This window comes from Cygnus atratus, chromosome 1 (genome assembly GCF_013377495.2).
Source record: "Cygnus atratus isolate AKBS03 ecotype Queensland, Australia chromosome 1, CAtr_DNAZoo_HiC_assembly, whole genome shotgun sequence".
Lineage (NCBI taxonomy): Eukaryota > Metazoa > Chordata > Aves > Anseriformes > Anatidae > Cygnus > Cygnus atratus.
Window position 1 is genome coordinate 117,989,220 of NC_066362.1, and position 27,038 is coordinate 118,016,257.

The window sequence follows — 27,038 nt, forward strand, 5'->3', positions numbered from 1 at the left end:
GTTTGTCATGTGTTTTTTGTTTGTTTGTTTGTTTGCCTTTCTTTAATAAAAAGGATTGGTTTGTGCTCAGAAGAAAAGTGTTGGTTGATCAAAAACAGTCTGTCAAGCTTTGAGAGATGTCAGCAGTTTCTGCTCTTTGTTTATTCACAACTGTTTGTCTTTCTTCTTCTCTAGAACAGAGATGCAAGCTAGTGTATGTTGGTTTAAATTTATGTCAGTGCCATTTCATATATTGTGATTTTAAAAAAAATATTAAACAAACTGTGGGAAATTCAAACACAAGAAAGAATCTTTTTTATTATAAGGATGATCAGACGCCAGTACAGGTTGTCCATACAGGTTGTGAAGTCTCCGTTCTTGGAGAAGTTCAAAACCCAACAGGACATTGTCCTGGGCAACCTGCTTTAGATGACCTTGTGTTGAGCAGAGGAATTGGCCTAGAGACCTCCATGTTTTAATAGTTCTTACTGTAGTGCAGTGAAATTGCGCATCCTTTGTATTTGGAGATAATTTTGCAGGGATACTGAATTTTTAGGCTGAAAATTTGGTGTAGTCTGGAGTTCAGTCCTGTTGGCAGCCGTTCACCAATGATGTTTCCCAGGGCTCAGTACTGGGGCCACTTCTGTTTAACATTTTTATCAGTGATCTAGATGAGGGAATTGAGTGTACCCTCTGCAAGTTTGCATACAATAGTAGATTAGGCAGAACTGTTGATCTCCTGTAGGGTAGGAAGGCTTTGCGGAGGCATCTGGATAGGCTGGATCAATGGGCCAAGTCCAATCACATTCAACAAGGCTAAGTACCAGGTGACACACTTGGGTCATAACAACCCCATGTGGCGATAAGGCTTGGGGAAGAGTGACTGGAAAGTTTTGGGGCAGAAAAGGACCTGGGGGTGCTGGTCAACAACCAGCTGAACATGAGCCAGCAGTGTGCCCAGGTGGCCAAGAAAGCCAATGGCATCCTGGCCGGCATCAGAGATAGCATGGCCAGGAGGACAAGGGAAGGGATTGACCCTCTATGTTCAGCACAGGTGAGCCCATGCCTCAAGTAGTGTGTTAAATTTTGGACCCCTCACTACAAAAAAGATACTGAGTTTCTTGAGCATGTGCAGAGAAGAGCAAGGAAGCTGGTGAAAGAACTAGACAAGACATATGAGGAGAGGCTGAGGGAGCTGGGGTTACTTAGTCTGAAGTAGAAGAGGCTGAGAGGAGACCTCATCACTCTCTACAAGTACCTGAAAGGAGATTGCAGTGAGGAGCCTGTTGGTCTATTTTCTCAGTTGATAAGGAATAGGATGCAAGGAAATGATCTCAAGGTGCATCAAGGGAGGTTTAGATTGACCGTTAGGTAGAATTTCTTCACAGAGATGGTGGCCAAGCATTAGAATGGCCTGTGTAAGGAAGTGTTGGAGTCCCCATCCCTGGAGGTATTTAAGAGATGTGTGGATGTGGCACTAAGGGACGTGTTTTAATGGTGGGGCTTGGTAGGACAGATTGATAGTTGGAATTGATGATTCTAAAGGTCTTTTCCAACTTAGATGATTTGTGATTTTCTCTCTCTCTCTCTCTCTCTCTCTCAATCTGTATTACAGTTAGTTCTTCAGATTATGACCCAGAAAATCTTTTATTATTTGGTCAAATCAGGGGAGCCTATTAGGTTTTGTGTCTTTACATTTTGAGATCTACATGAGTTCTTTAACTTAAATTAATGAGTAAGTTGTGAAGGAGAATAATTAAATATCATCTCATAAGTGTTATTTATAAACATTAAAGAATGTATTAGAAGTTTCAGAGGCTTACATCTTTCCAAACATTGTATTTTAGTTATCAACAACTTGAATATACAGCTAATATATTATTTTTTCTCTTCTGCAGATCTGAAGAGGGAAGCCAGTATTTGTCACATGCTGAAGCATCCTCATATTGTTGAACTCTTGGAGACATACAGCTCAGATGGAATGCTTTATATGGTTTTCGAGTTGTAAGTTTCCCTCTTTGATTTTGCTTTCTTAGTCGTCATTTGCTAAATAAAGTCCTTAAAGTATGTCTGCTTCCACCTGCTTGTTTTGTAGTTCAGAAGCTTGGAGTGCTGTGAAAATATTTATTTCTGGCATGTATGGGTTCTCACAAACAAAAAAAAGCTGTCACACTGACTAAGGGGCTAGTTTCAGTTTGTTTATTAGTGGCCTTTTAAGGTCAGATATACTGTTCATTGTTGGCTGCCACGTGCCTAATACTGTACACAGAAACATGAGTTTAAAATCTCTGCTGATAGTCATCATCTTTGAGTAGTTAGTTGAAGGTGTTCTGTTGCAGATGTGAACTTTTGTTCATTTTTTTCCAGACTACCGTTTCTTCAGCTCTGCTTTTCCTTTAGTAGATACTCCAAAAAGCTTTATTTTTTTTTTTAAGTATTCTTGTAAATCAGTATACCTGTTCACTTCATATGAAAAGGGGAATTTTGGTGAAAGATGCTTTAGAGGCTTGAACAAAAGTCTACTTACCATTTGCATATGGAAAGATGAACAAAACATGACAAAAAGGTCAGGGGGCAGCCCTCAAAGCACCAAATTCCTCCTTTGAGGGAAAATTGTTACATTTACATGTACATTAAAAACAATTTTCACATGTTAGTTTCATTGTTGAGGTAGAGAGGAAGTTAGGTGGTAACAGCGAAAAAGTGATATCAAGCTGAAAGTAGTTGTTTGAATTCTTCTGTTTTGTTTTTTTAGGGAAGCTTATATGACTGTGTGAAGTAATTGTTTTTTGCTTTCCTTTCTGTAACTTTTGTTTCAGTACTGACTTTCTTTGTTTTATTTTCTAAATAACAAAACATGGACCAAGGGACTATAATTATCCTATTACAAAATAATGCACACCGTGGGGAGGCAGACAATGAACAAGATTTTGAAATTAAAAAAAGGTTTTACATTTATTTTTACCCTGCCAGGAGCTCAGAAACATGAGACAAAAGATAATTATTTTTTAATGACAAGCCTATTACCATTTATGTTTCTATACACAAAAAATAAGTCTGAACAATGAGGATTACTACACAAATACTGTACCTGACTTCAGGCCACATGAAGGAAGGAAATACAAGGCTAAAGTATTTGAAGCATAATAATTCTTTACCATCTCACATGTCCTTGTACACTACTAGGCATCAATCTTTTGTAACAAACATTGATAGAAAATGAGATAGTAGGAACACCTGTTCTCAAAACGTAGGAGGGAATGGAAGAGTTGTGGACACAATGTGTTATGCTGGAGGGAATGCTTGATAAAGTGATTTAACAGAAGACTATGCTTGCAATGAAGTAAGAGTGCATTGTCCAAGTTTGACAGGGTTAGTGGTAGTGTGTAATTATGACCATAATAAGAAACTCAGTAATGAAAATTCAGGACTAGCACATGAACTACACGCAATAACCGAACCTAAAGCTTTGTGCCATCAGTTGCACGTAAAAGTGACATAAGGTCCACTGCTGTTTCATAAGCTGTGAGCTACATGGAGAAGCTGCTAAAATGACCCCAAACATCTTGCCAAATCTATAGTTACAAAAAGGAACAAGTTAAATAAGCAAACATGTTGTGTATCTGATAAAAGCAAGAGATTGTATTGCTTGGGGAGAAAAATACAGTCTGTGCCCAATTTTGAAAACTTTTGTTAAACACTTTTTTTAAAAGTCATAATTCGCAGAAGCACTGTAGAACATGAACAGTAGCAATGAAGTTTAACACCAAAAAAAATCATGTTTTTAGCATCATTTATACACAAATTCAGGTACTCCTTTACCTAATAAAAGTATGAAGTCAACTGAAGTACATTAAACATTTTATAGCATCAAAAGACATGAAAGCAATCATTTAAGTTTGTGCCATGCATAGAACAAAACATTATGCCAAACTCAAGCTATCTAAAATTTTCGTTTATGAAATGGGGAAAAATATGCAATTTCTTTTCTTTCATATTTGTACTAATAGTATGCTATTCTAGACAGTGCTGTCCTGTCACATAACATTTGCTTTGTAGTTCGTGCACATGGTGTAAACACTGTTTTTATATAGAATGCTGTTTTGTATTTGGTACATAAGTTGCTTTGGCTTTTATATTTTATTGCTTATTATGTTTTTCTGATGACCATTGATCTTTACCAATGAGAATACTTTGCAAAAGGTCAGCTACCTTCAGTATTTCTAAAACAAAGCAAATATTCTACTTGAAATGTCTGAAAACCACGTTCAGGACTTAAGAGTACGTTGCATGTAGTTTATCCTCAGTATAATCAAAGTATGTGGACTGAGTACTTACCTTTCATACTGAAGAGCTCAGATATGTGAGTGATACTCAGTACTTTCAGATACTTAATATCTGGTCATCAGCAGAATATCCCCTCACCGCTATTCATAAGTGTTCCTGCTTTTTGTAGTGTATTCTAAGAAAGATTTGGCTCTTGGGACATCAGTCTAGTTTAGCTTTACCAGTTAGGCTGTGTAGACAGTTAAATATGTACAACTATGCATTTTCATCTAACTAACACATGTAAAAATGCCCGAGTTTTAAAATCTCAAATTTGTAAAGGTAATTTAAAATGGTTACAGTTACTTGGGTTTATGATAAGTATATGCAAATTAGCATTTAAATTATAGTTGAAATTATAGTTAAATTATAGTCATGCCATTTTGTTGAAGTGTTAAGACAAAAAGAAGAGGAAGAAAGGAATGCTGTCTATTCTGCTTTGTTACAATACTGTGAAATAGCACAGCTTATCTTGTGGAGTGAAAACTTTTTCATTATTTCACTTCTTCATTATGTTAGGATTCCAGTTATAGTTTTATTTTTAAATGCAGTCTGAGCTGGAGTCCTTCATCTTTTATATGGCTTTACCATACCTCTTTTCTTTTTCATACTTTAATACTACATGATCTAGGATAAAAATACAATGCTTGAATGTTAACTTTTAAAAGCAAAATCAGAATAGTTCTGTATTTTTCACACCAAAACAGGTTTCTGTGTTTGCCAAAGAAAACTAAAGTTTCATGTGCTTCTAGATTAAAAGTTCAGGCCAGACATTCAAAATATCCAATGAATTGAAATATTTTCAAATGCATTTTGAAAGCTTACGGTATACTTATCTAAGTCATTAAACTAGAGTTTCTTTCTGCCCTGACTCTAGTTGTTTAAAAATTAAAATTTAAATCTGAGGCATCTCTGTATGTGCAGGTTTTCCCTGGGGACTGAAAGGGAGCCCAAAGTGACCAACTGTAATTTTAAATACCTTAAGGCAACCAAATTCCGACAAGTATTAAATATTCTGAGCATCAAATTTTGTGACCTAAAGACATATTGACAAATGTGAGTTTTATGATATAAAGACATAGTAAAACTCACATTTTCATTGAGTTTGTACTGGAGGGTTTTTTTTTGTCAATTAGCAATTTGTTATATATATTCTTTACATTGTAGACTGGTTTCTTGTGGACACAACGTTTAGGCAGTTACCTGGTCTCAGTATGCTGCTTCTCTTTTCATATCTGATGGCCTTTGAAGTAGTGACAGATTACAGTCAAAGTGATAGGAGAATTTAGATAGCTTTCCTCAACCGTAAGCTATATCAGATTTTCATCTTACCTTGCTTGATATTTTTTCTCGTTCATTTGATGGACAGGAGTTAATAGAAAACCAGAGTTCATTAGTTTTGATGCTGAAAGAACAATCTTTGAGGGTTTCCCTGGTGACAAGACAAGACTTGAAAATCAGAGGATTTTTATCTTGGGTGGAATTTTGGCTCTTTCTAATAAATACCAAAATTTGTCAGAGAAACTGAAAATTCAGTGCATTTCGAAACATTGATGCATTGAAATTTCTCCATTTATTATAACTTTAATTATCACAGTCTATTGATTTTTTTTAAGTTGCAGTATTTTAATAAAAACTTCAGAAGACCCACTTTTAAGCAAAATTAACTCATAGAAGCCAATGTAAAATGCTAAATCATATAACTTTATTTTCAAGAATTTACATAAACCTGAAATAATTCACACAGTGTTACTGTAAAGTATTTTTGTATGGCCTCCTGATACTGGCTGACATGGAAATTTTCACATTAGATTGGAGTCTGGATTAAATTAGACTTCAGGTCTAATTTACCAACACCAAAATCAGTGTGTTTTTTTTAAGGATGCATATGTTCTTTCTTTACTGCTGCTTAGTAATCAGGTTGGACCACTGCTATGAAAACATTAGTGTCAAAGAATACCTATTTAAAATTACTTACTCCTCCTAAGCTCATCATCCATACTATGGTATATGAATTGAGTATTACTCAGTGAGTGATTTGTTATTTGTCACTCTAACTGGAATGAGCTTATGAAGAGCACTGAAAAGCATCACTTAGCTGCCTGCAGAGTTGAAAAAAAAAAAAATACTGAAAAGCCTTTAAAACAGTTGCTGGGAAGGTAACTCAGGAATATCACTTCTTTATCTGGAACATGCTAAACCCTGGATGCATGGGCAATTTATAAGAAATAAGTTTCTATACTTTTTTTTACTGAATTTTAAAAGTTGATTTCTGGAAGTTGAGTTGTAGTAAGTGAAGATGACAGGAAGGAAAAAATGCCATTGTGCACAGACCCTTAACATGCATGGTGCAAAACTCAGTAAACACTGAGTAGGAGCAATACACCATCTTTTTTCTTTTTTCTTTTTCTTTTTTTCTTTTTTCTTTTTTTCTAAGTAATAATGTAATTACCTTAAGCAGTACTTCTTTGACTTTCTTAATGAAATAAAGTTAAGTTGTAGGCTACATCTTATTGGTCATCTGCAAATTCAAAGCTGTAATACTCCAGTACTAAAAGACAGAACTCAGCTGGAGTATACAGTCTGGTGTAAACTTGCTGGGCAGATTGCAACTCCTCATCATGTTTGTGCAGAATAGTAGGAAAGCATAGAAGGTGAATAGCACCACTGATCAGAGCTATGGAAAGAAACATTTATCAAAAAGGGCTGAGACCTAGGCACACTTCTCCAGCTAAAACTATGGAAAACTCGAAAGTGAGATATGGGAAATTGAGAGACGTAGTTGATACTGATACCTAAAACAATTCAGATATGTTGTTCTGGGAAGATGTCTGTTTACTCACTGTTCAGAATTGCTTTAGCTGGCCCTGTCAGTTGAAGTACCAATTCACCAAGTCGGTTTTTGTAGCTTCCTGAGTGCCCTCTACTGGTACCGGCTGATTCTCTCTCAGATTGTGCTCTGTAACTTGATCGCTTTACCAATTTTTTTGCATCTTCAGCTTCTGTCTTTAGCATATATATATATATATATATCTTTGTGTGTTTAGTTTAATAAGCTTCAATCTAACTCACTTTTTTTAATTTTACTTTGTTTCAGTTTTTACGTGCCTAATGCTGATAATCCTTAAAATGCCTTGAGGCATCCATCCTTGAAATTTCATTTCATCTGTATCACAAAACTTTAATGCTCTTGCATCACATATGCCTTTCAGTTTCTGAATTGATAGAGTCTGGGGCCATATCCTTTTCAGTGGTGCCCAGTGCCAGGACAAGAGCACTGGGCACAAAGTGGAGCCCAGGAGGCTCCCTCTGAGCACTGGGCAGCCCTTCTGTGTTGTGTGGGTGAGGAGCCCTGGCACAGGCTGCCCAGAGAGCTGCGGGGTCTCCTCCTTGGGGATCTCCAAAAGCCGCCTGGGCACGGCCCTGGGCAGCCTGCTCTGGGTGGCCCTGCTTGGGCAGGGCTTGGAGCAGGTGGCCTCCAGGGGTCCCTGCCAGCCTCACACATCCTGTGATGGTGTGGGGGAAAAAAAAAAAAAACTGTTTGTGATATTGCTGAGTTCTTAGTCTACTAATACACTGAATTTTCTGGTTGTTTTTGTTTGTTTGTTTTATAACCAAGGCTGACTCCTGTTTTTGCAGCCTCATCTAGATAATTTAATAAGATTTTTAGATAAAATTCAATGTCATTGGGGTGATACAAGCTATATCTATCTATCTATCTATCTATCTATATATATATATGAAGAAGATGAGAAGAGAGCTGGAGCATGTTTGTGCTTTGAGTTCATCTCATGGAATTAAACTTTGAAATATTACCACTGATGGCCTCTAGCCGTTTTTACTCTAATTATAATTTAAATTAATTGAAACATATTTGTGAAAAAAATTCAAACTGCCACTTCATGTTTAAAAAAAAGTACATGAAGCATGCTGGTATGTATATGTGGGAAGTAGAAATACATGTTAAAAGACCATTCTGATTATAAGCATCTTGTTTAAAAGAAAAGTCAGGATAAAGGAATGACACTGTTGACTTGGTGTCTCAGCAACTATTGATACTGCTAACAACCTTGTGTGCCTCTGGATCTTTGATCATCTGTAGTTCATAGCAAGTTGGAGTGAAATTAGATGCTGCTGCTTTATTAGAATGACAGCTACTAATTTTTAGTAGTTAATTGTACACTTCATATGTTTTTTATTGCTCAGGTTTCAGTTTCATTTCCCAATTAGTTGAATTGTTGGGAGGAAGGGTTAAAAAGGAAGCTGATATGGGTTGTTTATTTTCAGTGAGCTAGCTAAATCCAGATTTATGTTGTCCTCATTGAACCTTGCCTTGTTGCTGCTGTGAGGTGCCATGTATAGCACAACAGTGTGTTGTCTGAGTAATATTTAGCTGTGTATACAGATAAGCTTTATGAAATTGAGCAAGACAGGAAAAACCGCTTAGAAAAAAAAACTAAAGACGATATATTGATGCAGCAATGTGCAGTCATTGGTAATCGATATGTGGAGTCTGCTATATCTGAAGATGCTCAGAGGGCTGGAGCTCCTCACCTACGAAGACAGGCTGAGGGAGTTGGGGTTGTTCAGCCTAGAGAAGAGAAAGCTCTGGGGAAACCTTACAGCGGCCTGCCAATACCTAAAGGGGGCCTACAGGAAAGTGGGGGGGCTCCTTGTCAGGGGGTGTAGGGATAGGACAAGGAGTAATGGCTTTAAACTAAGAGAGGGTAGGTTTAGATTAGAGGTTAGGAAGAAATTCTTCACTCAGAGGGTGGTGAGGCACTGGCACAGGTTGCCCAGAGAAGCTGTGGGTGCCCCGTCCCTGGAGGTGTTCAAGGCCAGGCTGGATGGGGCTTTGGGCAACCTGGTCTGGTGGGAGGTGTCCCTGCCCATGACAGGGGGGTTGGAACCAGATGGCCTTTAAAGGGCCTTTCCGAGCCAAAACAGTCAGATTCTGTGATTCTATATCAGGTGCTGAAATAACTGGCCAGGAATTTTTTTCCTCCAACTTAAATGAATATGCATTTCATTTGGTCACCAGTCTCTCTTAGAGTTGCCAGTACTCTATCTACACAATAGTATATTTGGCATGGGGATGTATTTTGTAGCTATTCAGGAATTCAAGCTTTTGCACATTGCTTGTGTCTCCTTAAACAGAAGCTTCACACTTGCTGCAGGTGTATAAAAAAGCAAAAGTTATTGTATGCTGACATTCTGGATGGCTTACAGAAAGAGCCTTGATGATGTCAGCTTTCTAGATGCCCTGTGAATTCCTTTTCTTTCTTTCTTTCTTTCTTTCTTTCTTTCTTTCTTTCTTTCTTTCTTTTTTTTTCTTTTTTTTTCCCTTGAGTCTTTGGTAGAGAGGAAAAATAAAAGGTGTGAAGACTGACACTGACAGATGTTACATTTGACATTTCTGCAAGTGCCATGTTAAATGTAAACTACATGTGATTTTATTGTGTGTTAACTCTTTACTGTTTCCTTCCCCTCATCAAGCATTGAACATTCTAAGATATAAATCTATTCTACATTATTTACAGGGAAAAGAAAAGAAGGACAGTTTATGCTACATCAAGCTGCTTTGGTTTTAGAGAAAAGGTAGTCTAATTTTAGACTCAGGACTATGGAAGTAGTATACCTGAATCTGCATGTTATCCCTACCCGTTGTGGGAAATTAGTTTATCAGAAAGAATACAGACAGTTACCAGAGCTAGTAATACAGTGTATGTGGTGTCACAGTTTTCAGGTGCTTTCAGGGAGGCTGTAAGGTGTACAATATCTTCTGGTGTTCTTAATTATCCTTATGAGAATGCTGACTGGGAAGATTATACTACACTTTCAGAGTATTTTTGAAAGTCACCATTTAAAATACAGTTTCAGTAAGAATTTGTGTATCTACAATTTTTTAGAGTTACATTTGTGATGTTTTTAGTAATGCACTTAATATAATATCATGCTTTAACTGTTAACTTGCAGAGCTGCTTTGTACAGGGCATTGGCCTTCTGCTGTCTCACCCACCTTGTTCAATGAGCAGTTTAAGCAATAGAAGAAGTGTTTGGTTTTGTTAATAAAGTTTTGAGAGACAAGAGGAACGTGAAAAGGTTAACCTGTGGCAAGCCATATTCTGTTAAATAACCTATTAAATGCCATTTTATTCAATAATGCATTGTACATTTCTCCAGGGTATTTTATATGAGATTTACATATGTGGAATAAATAGATTTTTTGGAGCAGTTTTATGTAATTGATTGTAGTTATCTGTCTTAAGCATTTTTCCCTCTTTCTACCTGCAGTATGGATGGAGCAGATCTGTGTTTTGAAATTGTGAAGAGAGCAGATGCTGGATTTGTGTACAGCGAGGCTGTAGCCAGGTATGTATTATAATTTTAATTGTTTCCACAGCATGAATGGAAGAGAAAGGACTATATTGTTGCACAGTCTGGTAGCTAAAAGTAGAAATACTGTAAATATTTCTGTTTCCAAATCTGAATGTTTATTGCAATAATTAGCATAATAAAAGAATTTCTGAGCATTTTGTCATTTACTGATTGCGTATTTGGATGGGATTATTTAATAAAATAGTATTTCGCATCCAATATTTAATTTTGTCTTTTTGCCTTTGGATCTCATATGATGGCATTAGGTGACTTATTGGCTGTACTAGTTGGACTCATTTCTTCTTCCTTTTTATATATCACTTTATATATAAAAGTCACTTAAGCTTCTCACTTACCAGGTGATCTAAGATCAAGGTATATAACATTGTACAAGGACAGCATACTCCATGCCCTAATGGCATGAAAATTAAGCTCAAAGCACGATTTTCTGTGTTTGTTTTTCTAGTCATAGATTTTTAGCATCATAGGAGTCAGGCTGGAAGAGGTCTCTATTTAAACTTCCTGCTGAAGGCAGGGTCAGTGTTACATCTGAATCATGTTGCTCAGGACTTTGTCCAGTTGGTTCTAGAAAGCCTCCAAGGATAGGGATTCTGCAGCCTCCCTGGGCAACTTGATGCTTTGTGTGTGTAATGATGTTCCTAGGGAAAAATGTGTTCTTGTAACCAGCTGGAACCTACCTTGTTTCAATTTATTCCCACTGTGGCTCAGTTATGGACTTGGCTCCATCATCTCCATAACTCCTCTTAGGTACGGAAATACTGTTGCAAGGTCCTCTCCTAAGTTTCCCCTTCTCCAGTCTAAACATTTGCTTCCCCTCAACCTCTTGTCAGAGGGTATGTGCAACCCCATGTGCATTTTGGTGTCTGCTGAATTCACTCAAGTTTATCAGCATTTCCCTTGTATACAGTAATTTGGGTTCAGTCTAACGAGAACTTCCCTTGAAGAGTTTGTTATGCTCCTGGCTGAGTCAGCTCAGGATGCTGTGGGCCTTGATAGGGTGCTAGAAGACTTGCTAGAATACTGACTTGCATGAATCCTACTATCAACCATTTATCAACCCTTTCCAGCAGAGCTGCTACTCAGCCAATACACTTGCAGCCTGTATCCAGCATGTACCTTTGAAGTGGTTAGTCTGTCCCAAGTGCAAGATGTTGAAATTGCCCTGGTTGAATTCTGTGAGGTTTCTGTTGGCCCTTTCCTCTAGCCTTAGACCTTCTAAGGGCAGCTCTGCCCTCAGTGTGTGTACTGCACGTAGAGTTTGGTGTCATTCAAAACTTCGTGAGGATGTATTCTGTTTCTTCAAGGTCATTGATGAGATATAGCATGATAAATTCTGAATCATTTTGGTGATATTTATAAGTACCCTAGAAACATACTACATGCAAAAGAACATGAACATGATTTTATGAAATATGTACACAACAAATTAACATCAAGTCAAACATCATGTTTAACTTTTTCAGAGTGAAAAAGGAAGAAGGTTTCCGGTTTTTACACTGAGCATATAAAATGTGTCACTGAAATCTTTTAAATCCTAAAACTGATCTGGTCACAGACTTGTTGAGGTTGGAAGGGACCTCTGGGGATTGTCTACATCAGCCACCCTGCTAAAATCAAGGTCAACTAGAGTAGGTAGCTCAGGGTCATGTCCGGCTGGATTATGAATATCTCCAAGGATAGAAATTTGACAACCTCTGGGCAACCTTCTCCAATGTTCAGTCTTCCTCACAGGGGAGAAAGAAGGTAGTCTTCAATCTGCGTCAGGAAGTTCAGATCTTGGTTCCATCCCTTTCAAATCAGGCACCAATACCACTTTTTTCCTTTCAAGGTTCTGTTATAAAAAAAAAAAATTGAAGGGTTCTGAATCCTTCATCATATGAAACAAATTGTTGAACATTTGAAACCTTTATATAATAGAAAATACAGGTTTTTCTTTCCTCATTTGTCACTTTGCTTCAATCAGAAAAATCCCCCAGCTTTATATTTTATTATTCATTAAACATAAACTCCTTTCTACTAGATTCTGTATGCAGTTAAGTTGGTTGATTATTTTTATATGGTTAGACTCTTTAAACTTAGTTTATTATACCTGTATAATAATTTTTCCTGCAGGTTTGTCATGTATGATGTCTTTGTTTTTACAGTCATTACATGAGACAGATATTGGAAGCTCTACGTTACTGTCATGATAATAATATAATTCACAGGGATGTGAAGGTAAGGTGTGGGTTTTTTTTTCCCTCACTGCATTAATGCAAGCTATTAAATTTTGATCATTTTTGTAATTTAGAAGGGGGTGCTGTACAAAAGGAAGCTATTTGCTGAGCACGTGTTTACTTTCACTGTGTCATGAGATTAAAATGTCTCTAATTCCATCAACATAGAACATTAAGGAAGTCTTTGTTCACCTATTAGATATGCATTTGATTGCAAATTGCTTTAAAAGTCAGTTTGATTTCTAGTTCTTGAATATTCATATAAAATCTGCTTGCATTTATTTTCTTGTTAGGAAAAGGTGTGTATAAATTAATTGCATAAATTAAACTGGAATTAGTAGATTAATGACATAATTTTGATAGCACAATGATAGTATTAACTTAGGCTAAAACTCAAGATGTGCATCCTTAAATGCAACAATATTGTAGCACTATCAACTTTTTGCAAACAGTCTTGAACATTTATTACTATGAAAACTTTTCTACTATGAACAAGTTTGGGAGGAGGAATACGGTCTTTAAAAACAATGTATATACATCCTGGTTTTGAGTTGGTGAATTTTGTAATATTTCTGTGTTTATTTGTGGAACTAGCTTATCTCAAAGTACTGTAGTGTAAGTAATTGGGAGTTTTAACCCAAATGTTTCTGTCTCTCTTCAATTTGAATACATATTCTTTTTTAATTTCATTGTCTTAGATAACTGTTCCAAGTTGTCTTCTCTAAGAGTTTGTTTTTATCTAAACTGTGTCAAATGCTATAGGAATTAATGAAAATTGTAATGAGCTCTGATGGTGTGGTTTGCAAAGTAAATCCTGTGTTCTAGTGAAAAAAGCAGATTGGGAGAGGGTATGCTGTGTTTCAAACACAGGGTGATCTGTGAGGGAAGAGTGTGTGGGCACTGAACTTTTTTTTTAAACACACATTTGGTCTTGCATGCACAGACATTGCAGACCTTTCACCAGTTTCTTTTTCCTTACCCTCTACAACCAGGGAAATTATAATATTTAATAGGATTTTATTTTATTTTATTTTTTAAGTTTGGTATTCTAAAAGTCATTTCTTACAGCAAATTCCAAAGATGTCCTCCTAATTGCTGGTAGAATATCTGAGCTTGTTCTGTTGTGAAGATTCTGTATTGTTCTCGTTGTTTGGGTTTGGTACCATGTGAAAATTTTAGTATGGACACCATCTTTATGTTGTTTTGTCTTCCTGAAAGCTGTATGTGTTCTTCTTGGAACATGTTTGTACAAAAATATATTTTAATTTCAAGGGCCTCGTTCCTTGAAATTAAATGCATAAGCTGTAAAGGCTGTAAAATGTGAATGTATTTTCCAGCTTGTCCAGACTCTGAAAACTTGAAAATCGCTGTTATTAAATGCCATCCTTAGAAGTAGAACTATTCAGTTACATGATTAAGAGTTTTTTAATCTGTTGCTGAAAGTATGCTAAACCACGTTGAACAATGTTTAATCCTAGCAAAAGCTGTGCAGAAATATTGTAACTACGAAGCTTGGGTATAGAATATTAGTAAGTTAACTGCAGTTTCTCAGCTCTAGATGTCACTGTAGACAGTGTTTTGAAAGGAAGTAGGGTAAATTTCCAAGTTGTCTGAGTGAATGAAAGTGAACAAATAAAAATCCATAAGGTTGACGTAATCATTCTGCATTTTTTTTCCTCTTAAGTTTTCTGTGAATGTTGTCTTAAACTGCAAAATGTATTCTGCAAAATGTACTTTGCGGTTTAAAAAAGGCGTTCTGCATTTAGCAGATCTGATGCACCAGAAAATTTGCACCTTACAGTCCCTATTGTTAGAATTAGGTGTCTTTGGGGCATTTTTGTGCTCACTTAGCTCTCGACTGATTAGGAGGAGTTAGATTTGGAATACTTCACTCTGCTGTGGTCTGATGACAGAAACTTCACCTATCTTTTTTAAGTGACAAGATCTAACAAAGCCAACAGCAGCCTATGATAAACTCACATATGCTCCAACCTCACTTCCTTTGCCAGAATCAAAACATGAAAACTTTTACAAGGTGGCCTCTGATTCTCTTAATTTCCTTCCTGTAGTTGTCTTAATTACCTTTCTCTGTGAGACCAGGAATTTCTTGAGTTTCCTTGTATCATTTGCCCCCCTCTAGTGTAACGTAAAGCCTTTATAATCTGTGGCCTTTGCTTCCCCTTCAGACAACATGTTCCTGCATTCTCTCACTGCTTGGAAGTTGCATCATATATAAGTAAAGCAGAAAATTCAAATGCAGAAAGGTGGAAAACGCAAGACAGCTATGTATCAGAACCAAGAATGTCAAGGACTTTTTCTCTTACTATGGCATGTATTCATGTTCTGGCAACCTGGTGAGATAGGACTCGGCCATTCCTTTTATTTTTCAGAACCTTGTATGTCAGAAACACCCAAAAGATGACTACAGAAAGTAACCACATTGAAATGGTGGTTTTTTTCAATACAAAATATTATTACATAATAGTTTGGATACAGAACTATCTTTATGCAAAAGAACAAAAAAGGGGAATGGGAGTAATGCGCCTGAAATGAGATGCCTGTCTTTTTCCATGATAAAATACGTGCAAGAGTTTGACTACTATTTGTCACTGAAGTCACACACTTTATCTTGAGCTGTCAATATTGCACAGTAATTATGATTGGAAACTTTCTTCAAGAAAAAGAAAAATGAATAGTACGTCTCTAACTTCTAATTACAAGGGATATCACTGATCAATGGACTTAAGTTCTATGCTGTACAATTATTTTAATAATTACAATTTTAAAAACTGAAAGGGGCGGATTTGTTATAAATAGCTGAATATAATTCACATCAAATGCTCCCACTATGTTATGTGATTTCCATGCAGTTTGAGTGCTTGTCTATGTATGTAGGATCAGTAAAACAATTGGTATGCAGCTGAAATCAGGCAAGTTTATTGTCAGACCTCCAATATTTTTATTATAGATCTCTCAGTAGGTATGAATACTTGTTTCCAACAGTTCAGTGCAGAAGCTATGGGGCTCCAAGAATAAAGTACACAATATTTTTCCTCAGTATTTCTTCCAACTGTATTCTTTTTCCCAATGAGTATGTCCCTTTCTGTACACATGCTTCCTATCTCAGAGTCACCCTTTCTTTGCTTTGTTTGCCCTTTTCCTAGCATACTGCTAGCTAGCTGCTGGGTTTTCAGAAGCAGTTTTGCTGAGAAGTGCTGCTTGCTGAGAATTTATACTGCTTGGCCTGCTGCAGAGCTCAACAGCTATATGGAGGGTACGTTCTCATCAGGAAGTTTTTTTATTCCGCTCACTTACCCAGCCGTTCAGAAAAGATGTATCTTCTGATTGATGAGCTGGCCACCCAAGCAGCACGTATGAATGGGTTAACCAGAAAGGAGGCAGACACTTGTTGTCTTTTAAACTGCTTTGCAAAGTGTGTATTGTGCATGTTTGTTCTAGGATTTTGTATTCCTTGCTATGGAAATGAATTATTTTCTTTATGATTATATAATTCACAAGTCACCTACTAACTTATGAGTTAGCACCAGGATGTCTAAGCATTGCATGAAGTTTAGCATGAGCTATGTTTTGCTGAAGTATTTCTCTGTCTCTCCCTTGTGCCCTTCTGTTTTGGGGGATTTTTCCTCCGTGAACTATTCTATCAAATGCTGGACCAATGTATTACTCAATTTGCAGTTTCTCAATTTGCCTGTACTGCACAAAAGCTTTTCTACTGTTTAAAGTAAGATAAATTGACTTTGATGCAATTCACAAATGTAAAGGAGACATCACCTTAAACAGACTCCGTAGGAAAAAATTAAAAGTGCATATCATTTTTCGGTAGTGTGTAGAATTGGTGGAATGGGATCTTGCTAATAATCTGCCACAAAGTTACATTTGATTAGTAGTTCCCAAAATTTCATCCATTTTCTGGCCTTTTTGGTAACTTCAACACTAGGGAACAGGTGATTGTGACTAGAAAAGCAGAGAAGTTACTTAAGCCACCAAAAACTCTGTACAGAGAATTATATCTTCAGGCACCCTGCTGAGATAGCCTGAGAAGTGTGTTCACCATAAGAATGTATTTAAGGAAGGGCGGAAGTTGTAGGTTCTTCTTAGGGGCCTGTGCAAAAAAATAAAAGTGCATTGACAGTAAACTGTTTTGCTCACACAGACATACCACCACTGATCAAAACACCGTAATCTAAGCAACACTGTGCTGTCACGCAGACTTAAACTGCTTAGTTGAGACCTGAACTGAGCCATCTTGCCATCGGTTGTGCAGTGCAACGCGCACCCACACAAACCAGCTTCTTTCACTCAAGAACTATTTCCTACAGCATTTTGAAGAGTTAGACCCTGAAGCTGCCCACTTGAGGTTTTCCTATAAGTCATCTGCTAAACATACTATGGGAATCGTGTTAAAGAAACAATGAATTCTGTTCTCACAAGTAACATTGTATTAATAAAATACTACCTTCCTATGATTCTCTGTCTTTTTCACTTGCCTCTTTATTGAACTTCTGCAGAATACAAAGCAGGTGTCAGATGATATGAATTCTTGGGGTGTCTTCGAGAGAAGGTCTGATATTTTGTGTCTACTGCCGTATGCTAATTTGGGGTCAGTTTAGTGTTCCTGTTACAGAGCTCAGAGTAGAGTTGTTTGGAGTGAGTGATTTTTCAGCTTGGCGTGGGTGATCAAATTTCTCAGAACAGCTAGTATTCTGTAACACTTTCTACACTCAATGGACAACTCATCTTGATCTCAGTTGCAGAGAAGACTATACAAGGGAAAAGACTATTATGTAATCTGAAGTGTCTTCTACAGAAATTGGTAAAAATAACTGAAAACCCTACATAAATCATTGTGGTAGTCTAACTTCTACAGCCAGAAAAAAAAAATCAAAACCATTCCTGTTTTGCACTTCTTTTGTACCGTTTATGATCCTTAAATGTTCATTATTGCATATATTTTGTATACCAGTAAATAATAAGCATGTATGCCTTTCTAAATAGACCATAGAAATTGCCTCACAAGATTAGACTAGGAGTATGGAAATTCTGTGTGTGTTTGTTTACTCCCAAAGCAGTTAAAAGTGCAAGTACTCATGGGCTGAGAAAAAGACAGTTTAATAAGGGGGGAGTAACAGGGGGGAATAATTTTTTTTTTAAATGATGCGTAATGCAGTTGTTCAAACTTGCTGACTGATGCCCAGCCAGTCCTTGAGCAGTGGCAGCTCATCCAGCTCCCTCCCAGTTCTACTGTTAAGCATGATGCCACATGGGATGGGACATCCCTCTGGCCAGTTTGGGGCAGCTGTCCTGGCTGTGTCCCCTCCCAGCTCCTTGGGCAGCCCCAGCCTCTTCCCTGCTGGCAGAGCAGCACAAAAAGCAGAAAAGGCCTTGGCTCTGTGCAAGAGCTGCTCTGCAACTAAAACACTGGTGTGTTGTCAACATTATTTTCATCACAAATCCAAACCCAGCACCATACCAGCTACTATTTAAGAAAGTTGACTATCCTAGCTGAAACCAGCACAGTACAGTGTCCTGAGTACACAAAGGCACACAAATGCACCAATAAGGAAGCCAGTGCCTCAGCTATTAACATAGCTGCCATGGATAGGTTTCCGAGAAAAACAGTTCCTGACCAAGCTACAGAGCACATACAAAACCCATTTGTCTCAAACACTAAATCTTAGGCCACCAGAGTTCTCTTCCTATGTGGATATTTCACCCCTCTAAGTTAGCAGTCACTGTCCAGCCTTTCTCTTCAGAATCACCCTGTTGCAAATGTCATTGCAATGACACTCTGAGCCCATGATAGGAAATGCCAGAGCAGAGTGATTAAGTAATTCTTAACTGTGAGATTTCCTGTGAAGGCTAGAATAAAAAATGCATTCCCAGGGGTGGGGGGAAGGGGGGAATCAGCCTTCTACCCATACACTCGTGAGCAAAAAACCACATGTCAATCTTGAATGTGTTTTGTAGTTCTCTTTGCTTGCTTCCTTAAGCCTTTGATATATGATCTACCCATTCCACAGAAAACATCTATGCTTTGTTCTTTCTTGTCTGTAAAGAAAGCCCATGTCCAAAACTTGGGAATACTGGTAACAGAAGAAAATTGTCTTCAGTCTCAGACTGGTTTCTGTCATCTTCCTTGATCGTTTAGGTAGAAAACACTGTCCATAGCTCAGACATAAATGTCTTTTGCTTTGCATGGATAAAGTGGCAGTACACAGCTCATTGTACGAATTACTTGGATTCATTTGGATATACACTTAGGATTTATTATGGCTAATGTTGATGTAGCAAACAAGATCATATTAAAAAATATATATACATGTAATATGTTATCATTTTATTTAGATATTTGCCATTTCATGTAAAAGTCTGATTATAGGAGTCAAAATGAGTTTACTGTTAGTTCAGTTTTACTAAATTCTTTCTGCATTACTTCACATTGCAGGGGATCTTTTCAGTGAAAATACCAGGTTTATATTGGTGGTGTTAAGGTGTGGATTTTTTAAACAGGTCATACAAACTTTTCTTTAATGTTCTATCTAGTAGAAGGGTTATAGCTGGGTCTACACTACTCCTAGAAACAGCGAGACAAGCAAGGAAATTTTTAATTTCCACTAGATAGTTTAGCCTTGAACAGTCTCCATCTAGAAGCAGTGCATAAAAAATTGGCCTAAAAACATGATATGGAAGAAAGCAGACAGTTAAAATTATCTGGATGACAAGAATGTTTCTTTTCACTGTTCTGTAAATCAGATGTTTTTGTCCAATGCAAGTGTTTTTTTGTATTTTACTCAGATGCCTGGTAAGAGAATAGTATGACAACAAAACTGTTACAAACAATAGAAAAAAACAAGCAGTAACAAAAGATGCTGCAATCTTTGCAGTAAATTCACCAGCTTCTACCCTCTTGTTATAACACGTGTAAAATGCTTCCTCAGACCTTGCCTGGGCATCATATGTTATAGTTGCTACCGTTATGCACATTACAATAAGCCATATAAAGATAGAAAAATATTTAGCAAATTTTGGCTGACGGAACTTTTTAAGTACACGTTTGCTGAAGTTTTCCTTAACTGCTTGAGAGTATTGTGCATCATTATTTTTCTTCAGTGTTGCATACTGACTTAAAGCAATTGTACATAAAATTAGAATTGTAACATACATACAGACATGCGTAATGGTAGTTCCAAGGTGGTACGATATCTTGCATATTCCAGATTCATATGTCCAATTATGCCCATTTGCAAAATAGGCAGCCAGGAAAGGCATAGCACTGCATATGAGCAAATTTGCAGTGACAAGATTTACCAGATAAATGTATTGTGTTCTTCTTGTGGGTATTTGCCTTAAAAATACACAGGCAGCGAGAGCATTTCCAAAACTGCCAGTTGTAAATAGGAGAGAGTAGATGATGGGTAGAGCTACAGTAGTAGCTAATGATGGCTGGAGAACACATGTTGAATTTGTCATTTATGCCGAGTCTTCTTGCATAAATGGTGAGAGCTGAAACACAATTAGAGAAATTATTCTTCTGTAATGTATATCTAGCATCTTTTTTTTTAATGATCTTATTTTAACTGTTCCTTGCTTTTCAGTGTTACTAATTCCTATCTTCGACAGATTTTGTGAACAAAAAAAAGCTTTAATTTATGTCAAAAACAAAGACTTTATGTGCATAGAATCTAATAAAATAAATGAGGAAATAGAAGGTTTAAGCTAGGGTCTGACAATAACTTATGTGGTCTTGGTGTAGTTCTCAATCTCCTAGAACATCTGTAACCTACTTTGGAAACCACTTCTAGACTATTTTGAGTTAAATAAGTAAAATAAATGCAAAGCGTTACTGTAATTGCAGAAATGCAGAGGGGTATCCTGTACCTCCATTTAAGTAAGAATTAAACTGTACATGATTCAGGGATCTGTCTGGGTGCATTTATTTTGTACTGTTATCAGTATCTAATGTTACTTTGTTTAGAGATCTAATCTTAGAGATACACATTTTGCATGAATGATTTAGTCATGAACATATGAAACAGTTGCTGAAAAATGATGTATTTCCAAGTTCACTTTTCAATTTATTCTCAATTTCCAGACTGTAAGAAATCAAATCTAATTGGTGTTTAAAGTTCTGTACAATTATAGTGCATAAAAATGTGCCTTTCACTTACTAACCTCTAGTGAAGAGAAATTCTCTCGTATAGATACAAGTTTTGTGAAGTGTATCCAACTTAGCTATTATTCCATATACAAGTATATGGAAAAAAAAGCAGATTTCAAACTTATAGATTGGGAGTAATTTTTTAAAACATCTATAAGCAAATACCAAAGAATATTCTGTGTAACTATGATAAAACGCCTATACACCAAGATAATAGATACATAACAAGAAGTTGTAAAAGTCATATTTAAAAATTATGCTATAGGTCATGTTTGACAACTTGCAAGTTAAACCAGCTTTTTTTTTGTAGCTGTTGCATCTTTACCTAAGTCCCGTATCAATCGTTGAACCAAATTGTGTTAAATTATTTTATTGTAATCAGTTAAATTCATAAAGTAATTGTTGGATTCAGTCATTTAGAAATCTAATGATCATTTTTGTGTGAACGCACAGATTTTATCTGGTGAAACAAAGAAGTAGCACTTTTAAGCTTACCTATGCAAGCTGCAGGCACCTTCCTTTGGAGAGAGGGAAATTTTGTCTTACGTCCTTTTTATCTCCGCTGCTGCGATGAAAAGGATGATATTTAATTCTGGAAAATAAAGTTAAGAAAAAAGTCTTTGTGACATAGGTAGGTTTTCAGAATGTGCACTTTTCTTTGTCAATGTCAAAAGGCAGCTAGGCTTTTAAAGTTCAAACCAAAAATGTCTGTGCAAAAAAGTATTTGCAGTTAGGTCAGGATACAGCTCCATTAGAGAATTAAAAAGAATGAAATAGAGAAGAGTGGAAGAATGATTGTAACAGTCCTTTGGCCATGTAGCTATGGCACAGAAATACCTTAAAATACTTTATATGGTTCTTTCCTCCTATTGGGGGTGGAGGAATTGTTACAGTCATGCTCTTTTAAGACTGCCCACTTCCCAGAATGAAAAAGAAGAGTTGATATTTTATGCGTGAGAACTTATTTTCAGTGCAGTTTAACTGTTTTTCAGTTCCAAGAGTTTTCATGAAGCTGACTGTCTGTTCCTGAAACTCACCTGCAGTAATAAGAGTGTATCCATGTCATATCTTCGTGTCAGTGACCAAATGAACAGATCACTTATGTCTAGTCACATGCTGGATTCTGTGGAAGCAGTTAACAGCTGATGCGTTCTAGGCTTACTAATCATTCAGGAAAACCAACTCAGTTTGTGTCCAAGAAATAGAGTGTTTTACAGAAACCACCCAGAAGGCTACAAAGAATGTTTTCCCTCCTCCGGAAGAAGAGTGTTGATCACAGATGAGTCAAACTCCGCTTAGCTCTGCGGAGCTCGAGACTTCTGAATTTCCTTCTTTCTGATACGTCTGTGGTCATCAGATATGAGTTTTCAAAAGCCTTAAATAAGTTCCTCTATGAGAACAGAGGAGATACCATAAAAAAACTCCTGGAGTTTTACTAAGATTCTTGTTGTGTTTGCTTTGCTTCACATATAAGCACCCACTGTAAGAATACAAGAATCCACTTTAGTGATCTACTATGGATTTAATTGTTCATTTTTGTTGTTGTTGTTCTAAAATGATGGACATGTATTCTGGCCTTCTATTTAGACTAAAAAATTGATCTCATTTAAGATTAAATTTAAGTGAGGGGAACTTGCTGAGAAATATTAGTAATTAGTTCATAATGCTGTAATTAGTTTGCATGCATATTTTAATTTTTGTTCCTGTTAAGCTTAGTTTTACCTTTTCTTTCAACTTTTGAATATATAATTGTGTTAAAATTTGTTTTAATAGAAAGGTTCTTGTATTAAATATCTAATAGTCTCTTAAGCAGTCTTACAAGTCGTTGTTCCTGTGGTGTTCCATCCAGTTTTAGACACAAGAATACATATCCTGAAAATGTGCTAGAAGGAAATCGTGGTCAGATGCCAAAAGGTGTGAGCAATTTCAGTTAGCAGAGTTTTTTTATTATTATTACTCAGTTGGTTATTACCAGTAGCCTGTAGTATTTTTAATTCAGTGCTCATAATTCTTGCTCTGCGAAGAGGTAATGCTACTTTTTTTTTCTGATCTATTGTATGATAACAGATTAATACAGTGAATTACAGTCTATCAGACTTCATTTTGCAACTGGTTAGTGAGATGGACAACAAAGGAATGGGATATTGTAAGTAAAAACAAAAACGAAAAAATCAGCAACAACAACAAAAAATAACGCCAGAAGTATGTCATTAGTTCAAAACTGTAAGCACCTTCTCCATTCTTTTAGTGGACTATTTCCATTCACCTAACCTATAAATGGTTTATTTTATCTAAAATACATTTGATGATACTCAAACAGTCCATGTGCATCTCTTACGCAATTCACTCTTAAGTTCTTCATAATGGTCTTCACTTACTTTCTTCACCTCAATTATTTATATTCTCAGTACTCTTAAACCATGGTTACTTACAATTTAAACTTGTTACTGGATTTTATATGCCAGTAAGCAATATATGTTGCCTTTTGATGCTGTTTGCAGAGACGCTTTTTTGTGGCTCAAAATTGCAAAGACAAGGAAATTCACAGTGAGGAAAGTTATTTCATTTAGCCACTTATAACTCGTACCTAACTCTATTATTTAGTGCAACCATATATGACAGGGTGATCCACATGCAAACCACCTGTCTGCTGCCTCTCCCTTCCATATTCTCAAGATGATAGAAGACAGCCCAATCAACCTCATCTCCTTGTGCCTGTCACAACCTAGATGGAGAACTGTTCCTGCTGCACAACAGGATGTATAGTGGAATGCCAGCAGCTGCTCCTCGTAGGATGGAAGAAGGCAGCACCCCAGTTACCCCTTGGTTCCTGTAGCAGTCCGGATGTTCTCTGTGCCATGAAAGGCCCAAGAGATGCACTCAGTCTCTGCAGCTTGATGGATGAAAGGCAACTGCTAGCATAGGGCACAGAAAAGTGGGCACCCCTAAATGGATCCACTATGAATGCTAAGGATGAATCATCCTAAATAAATGTATATCATGCATCAAACGTGCAGCAGCCTTTAACTTGAAGTATAATTTCATGTACTTAGAATTTGATCTATTGGGTGGCTTTTAATACCAGGATAAGTCTCTAAGATGCATTGACTACTACGTGTGCAATCCATGTTTCGTTTCCAAAAAAATAATTTGCCGAGTAGCTTGCTTAGAACTTTGACTTTTGGTGCTTAGTTTTGTTGCATTGTTGGGTTTTGGAGGGTTGTTTTTTGTTTTATGTGTTCGTTTTTAATTAGACATTAAAATTGAAATTTTATTGACTGCATAAACTCTTAAGACAAAAGCACTACATGGTATCCGTTTTTAGTTGGACATCTAGATCAGGAGAGTTGGTGCAGTCCACCATGGTTCCTCTCTGCCTGTTCATCAGCTCTCCTTGACGGCATGACCTGGTGTGTGTCCAGCCCTTCTGACTTGATATGATGAGGATTTTAGCTCTAAGTCAGTATATGTATTTTATATTGTGAGAAATCCTAATCAAAGTGAAGTCCTCTAAGTTCATTTTTAATTCTACTTTACTTGAATCAAGCACTATACTGAATCAGTGGATATAAAATATATGGCAGGTCTGAGTTGGATCTGTGTTAGACTTTCTCCTTTTGCTACTCATTAATGATTTATTTTCATCAGCTTTAGAACTGCCCTTGCAGTTCAGCAAAATAGATCAAGAATGAGCATTCTTATGTTGTTTGATGAGTTACAAGTGTATGCAATATAAGTTGCATATTTCTAGCAACTACTACTTTGTAGTATTTCTAGCATCCTTAGTGATATAGAAATTGGGTTATATTGCACCCATACATCTGATCATTTGGTTGTCAAAATATGCAAGGTTAAGTGTTTCACAGCTCTCTGGGTAGTTGTTTTACATATAGAAAACACAAGCTAAACAATGCCTTTTAAGCTGGGAAACGTAGCTTGAAGTTGATATTACCAATAAAAATCATCTTCCAAAATTTTTAGACTTCAGGACTTCAATGCTAAAAACTTTGATTTTTTTTTCCCCTGGTGAAATTCTTTATGCGGCCTCCAGAGGTCTCCTTTACGATATTTGATTTTTAAAAAGCAGTGACTGCATGTTGCTCATGATAATTCTTATTTTTAACTTCCAAAATCAGTTCTTAACACGAGAACTTTAATGATTGTTGTAGTCAAATAGGTAGCTTTCTCTGTCGTTTTTTTTTGTTGTTGTTTTTTACCATACTATAATTTGTATTTTTCGAGTTAAATATTTGCATGTAAGAGCATTTTGGCTTTCCCAAGTGGTTCTTAAGCTTTTGAGGAAATGCAAAAGTAATCAAGCAAAAGTGAAAACCTGAAATATGGTAATAAAGGTGTAATTGGTATTCAAAAGATAGATTCTGCTGGCTCTAAGCTGGGCAGCTTTGTCTACAAAATGAATTCCTTGCTGAGAAAGAACATTCCCAGGCCCCTTGGCACAAGTCTTTTCATCAAGCTTTCAATGTGTTGTTGACCATATGTATGTTAGCATCTTTACCTAGTGGGAATTTTTGTGGGAGAAACAGGGAGTATATTTTTCTTTTAAAAGCACATGGTCATTTATATCTGTGGTTAGAGAGTTCTCTGAAGCAGCTGGCCTTGCTTTTTGATAAGATCAAAGGTGTGCAGTCTGTCCCTCTATATGCAAACTTAAAGGAACCAGAACTCATCATTTACAGACAAAAGCAAGATAACTTCTGAAGGCAGCATGTAGCAAAATGTACTTTTATGGTATATTTTAAGTAATTGATTCAGTTTTTAAAAATGTAAATTTAGAAATAAACACTGATTTTCTTTTCTTCCTCATTTTACTTCTCATTTTGCAGTAGTGTGATACACAATCAGACATTTCTCTACCATTCATGTACTTACATCTATATTTACCACTCTAACTGTGGAGTCTGATTGTAAAGGCTTTTTGCAGCAGCATCCCTTACCCCCAACTATTCCCACCCTTGTGATGTCTGTGAACAACTTTTGTACTAAGGATTTTTCCTACCTATTACATCTCTAAACAGTGAATGGTAACAACTTTGTAGTGCTTTCTCTGTTTTCTTGGATTCCCTCGCTAGGGAACCCTCAGTAATTGGGAATTTGTGTAAGGGATGGAAAAAAGGCTGGCAAAAGATTCCCAGCCCTACAGAGAATATGTTGAAAATATATTTTGGATTGCTAGAATATTATCAGTGGTTTCTTTTTCTTTGTATGCTTTATTTGTACTGTTGTACTGTATACAACTCCCTCCTGTCCTCCAGATTCTGTATGCACTTTGAGAGAGAGCATAAAAGTAAGGTGTCCATGTGTGAATTTTCCATTTTGGGGAATAATAATGACTCTTGCTTATTCATCAGTGATGTAAGTTGTGCTCCTCTCTTATGCTTTCATTGACTGATGTTGTGAAAGTTGTTCAATTAAAATTTTCCATGTTGAGTTATAAATGGTGATTTCGTTCCCTTGTGAAAAATAACGGTTTGCAGGTTAAAAGGGTAATAACAGTGAATTTCAGCGTAGAAACAAAAGTTGGTTACTGAAACCAGGTACATTTGGATATGCTTATAATTCAAGTTACAAGCTTGTTTCTGGGAAACAGCTTTGTTTCTTGGCTTATTTTTCCCATTTATTTTAAGGAATATGTGTATGAGAATGTAGCTATTAATGCATTTGTCAAATCTAAAAAGTATAGAAGTGACTAGCTGGCATGTATGCTTTATATGTATTTTGTTTATATATGTAATTAGTATTTCTTCTAATGAAGAATATGAACTCCTTTTTACATGTTAAAAGGTGGCATTTTGTTTACTGGCTGAAATTTGGGTATTTCTAATTTTGAATAAAGAAGGAAAATGAATTTCATATGGGTTGTATGGAAACGTGTTGAGTTAGCCTGTATTTACAGAAAGAATATTACTGAAGGAATAGTC

At 36.5% G+C, this 27,038-nt stretch overlaps 2 protein-coding genes across 7 annotated transcripts in view; one reads left to right on the forward strand and one right to left on the reverse strand.

Moving 5' to 3' along the window:
• Window positions 1-27,038, forward strand: part of CASK (calcium/calmodulin dependent serine protein kinase) — a 218,392-nt gene that overhangs the window by 89,428 nt on the left and 101,926 nt on the right. For all 4 annotated transcript variants that reach the window (XM_035542154.2, XM_035542152.2, XM_035542153.2 and 1 more), the window contains exons 3-5: window positions 1,878-1,983; window positions 10,600-10,677; window positions 12,849-12,921. In XM_035542154.2, the coding sequence (XP_035398047.1) occupies window positions 1,878-1,983; window positions 10,600-10,677; window positions 12,849-12,921 (257 nt within the window). The remainder of the gene's footprint in view (window positions 1-1,877; window positions 1,984-10,599; window positions 10,678-12,848; window positions 12,922-27,038) is intronic.
• GPR82 (G protein-coupled receptor 82) lies at window positions 18,183-23,414 on the reverse strand. 3 transcript variants are annotated; one of them, XM_035542158.2, is made up of 3 exons: window positions 22,137-23,414; window positions 21,595-21,691; window positions 18,183-20,444 (listed from the first exon to the last, which is right to left on the reverse strand). In XM_035542158.2, the coding sequence occupies exon 3, from the start codon at window positions 20,409-20,411 to the stop codon at window positions 19,428-19,430; it is 984 nt and encodes a 327-aa protein (XP_035398051.1). In that variant the 5' UTR covers window positions 20,412-20,444; window positions 21,595-21,691; window positions 22,137-23,414; the 3' UTR covers window positions 18,183-19,427. The 3 variants fall into 3 exon arrangements, with proteins under 3 accessions (XP_035398051.1, XP_035398052.1, XP_035398050.1); XM_035542159.2 differs by lacking the exon at window positions 22,137-23,414 and adding an exon at window positions 21,937-22,018; XM_035542157.2 differs by lacking the exon at window positions 22,137-23,414 and adding an exon at window positions 21,844-21,923.

Excerpts from the sequence above, each read along its gene's own strand:
- GPR82 (XM_035542158.2), bottom strand. The coding sequence starts at position 20,411 with ATGACAAATTCAACATGTGTTCTCCAGCCATCATTAGCTACTACTGTA.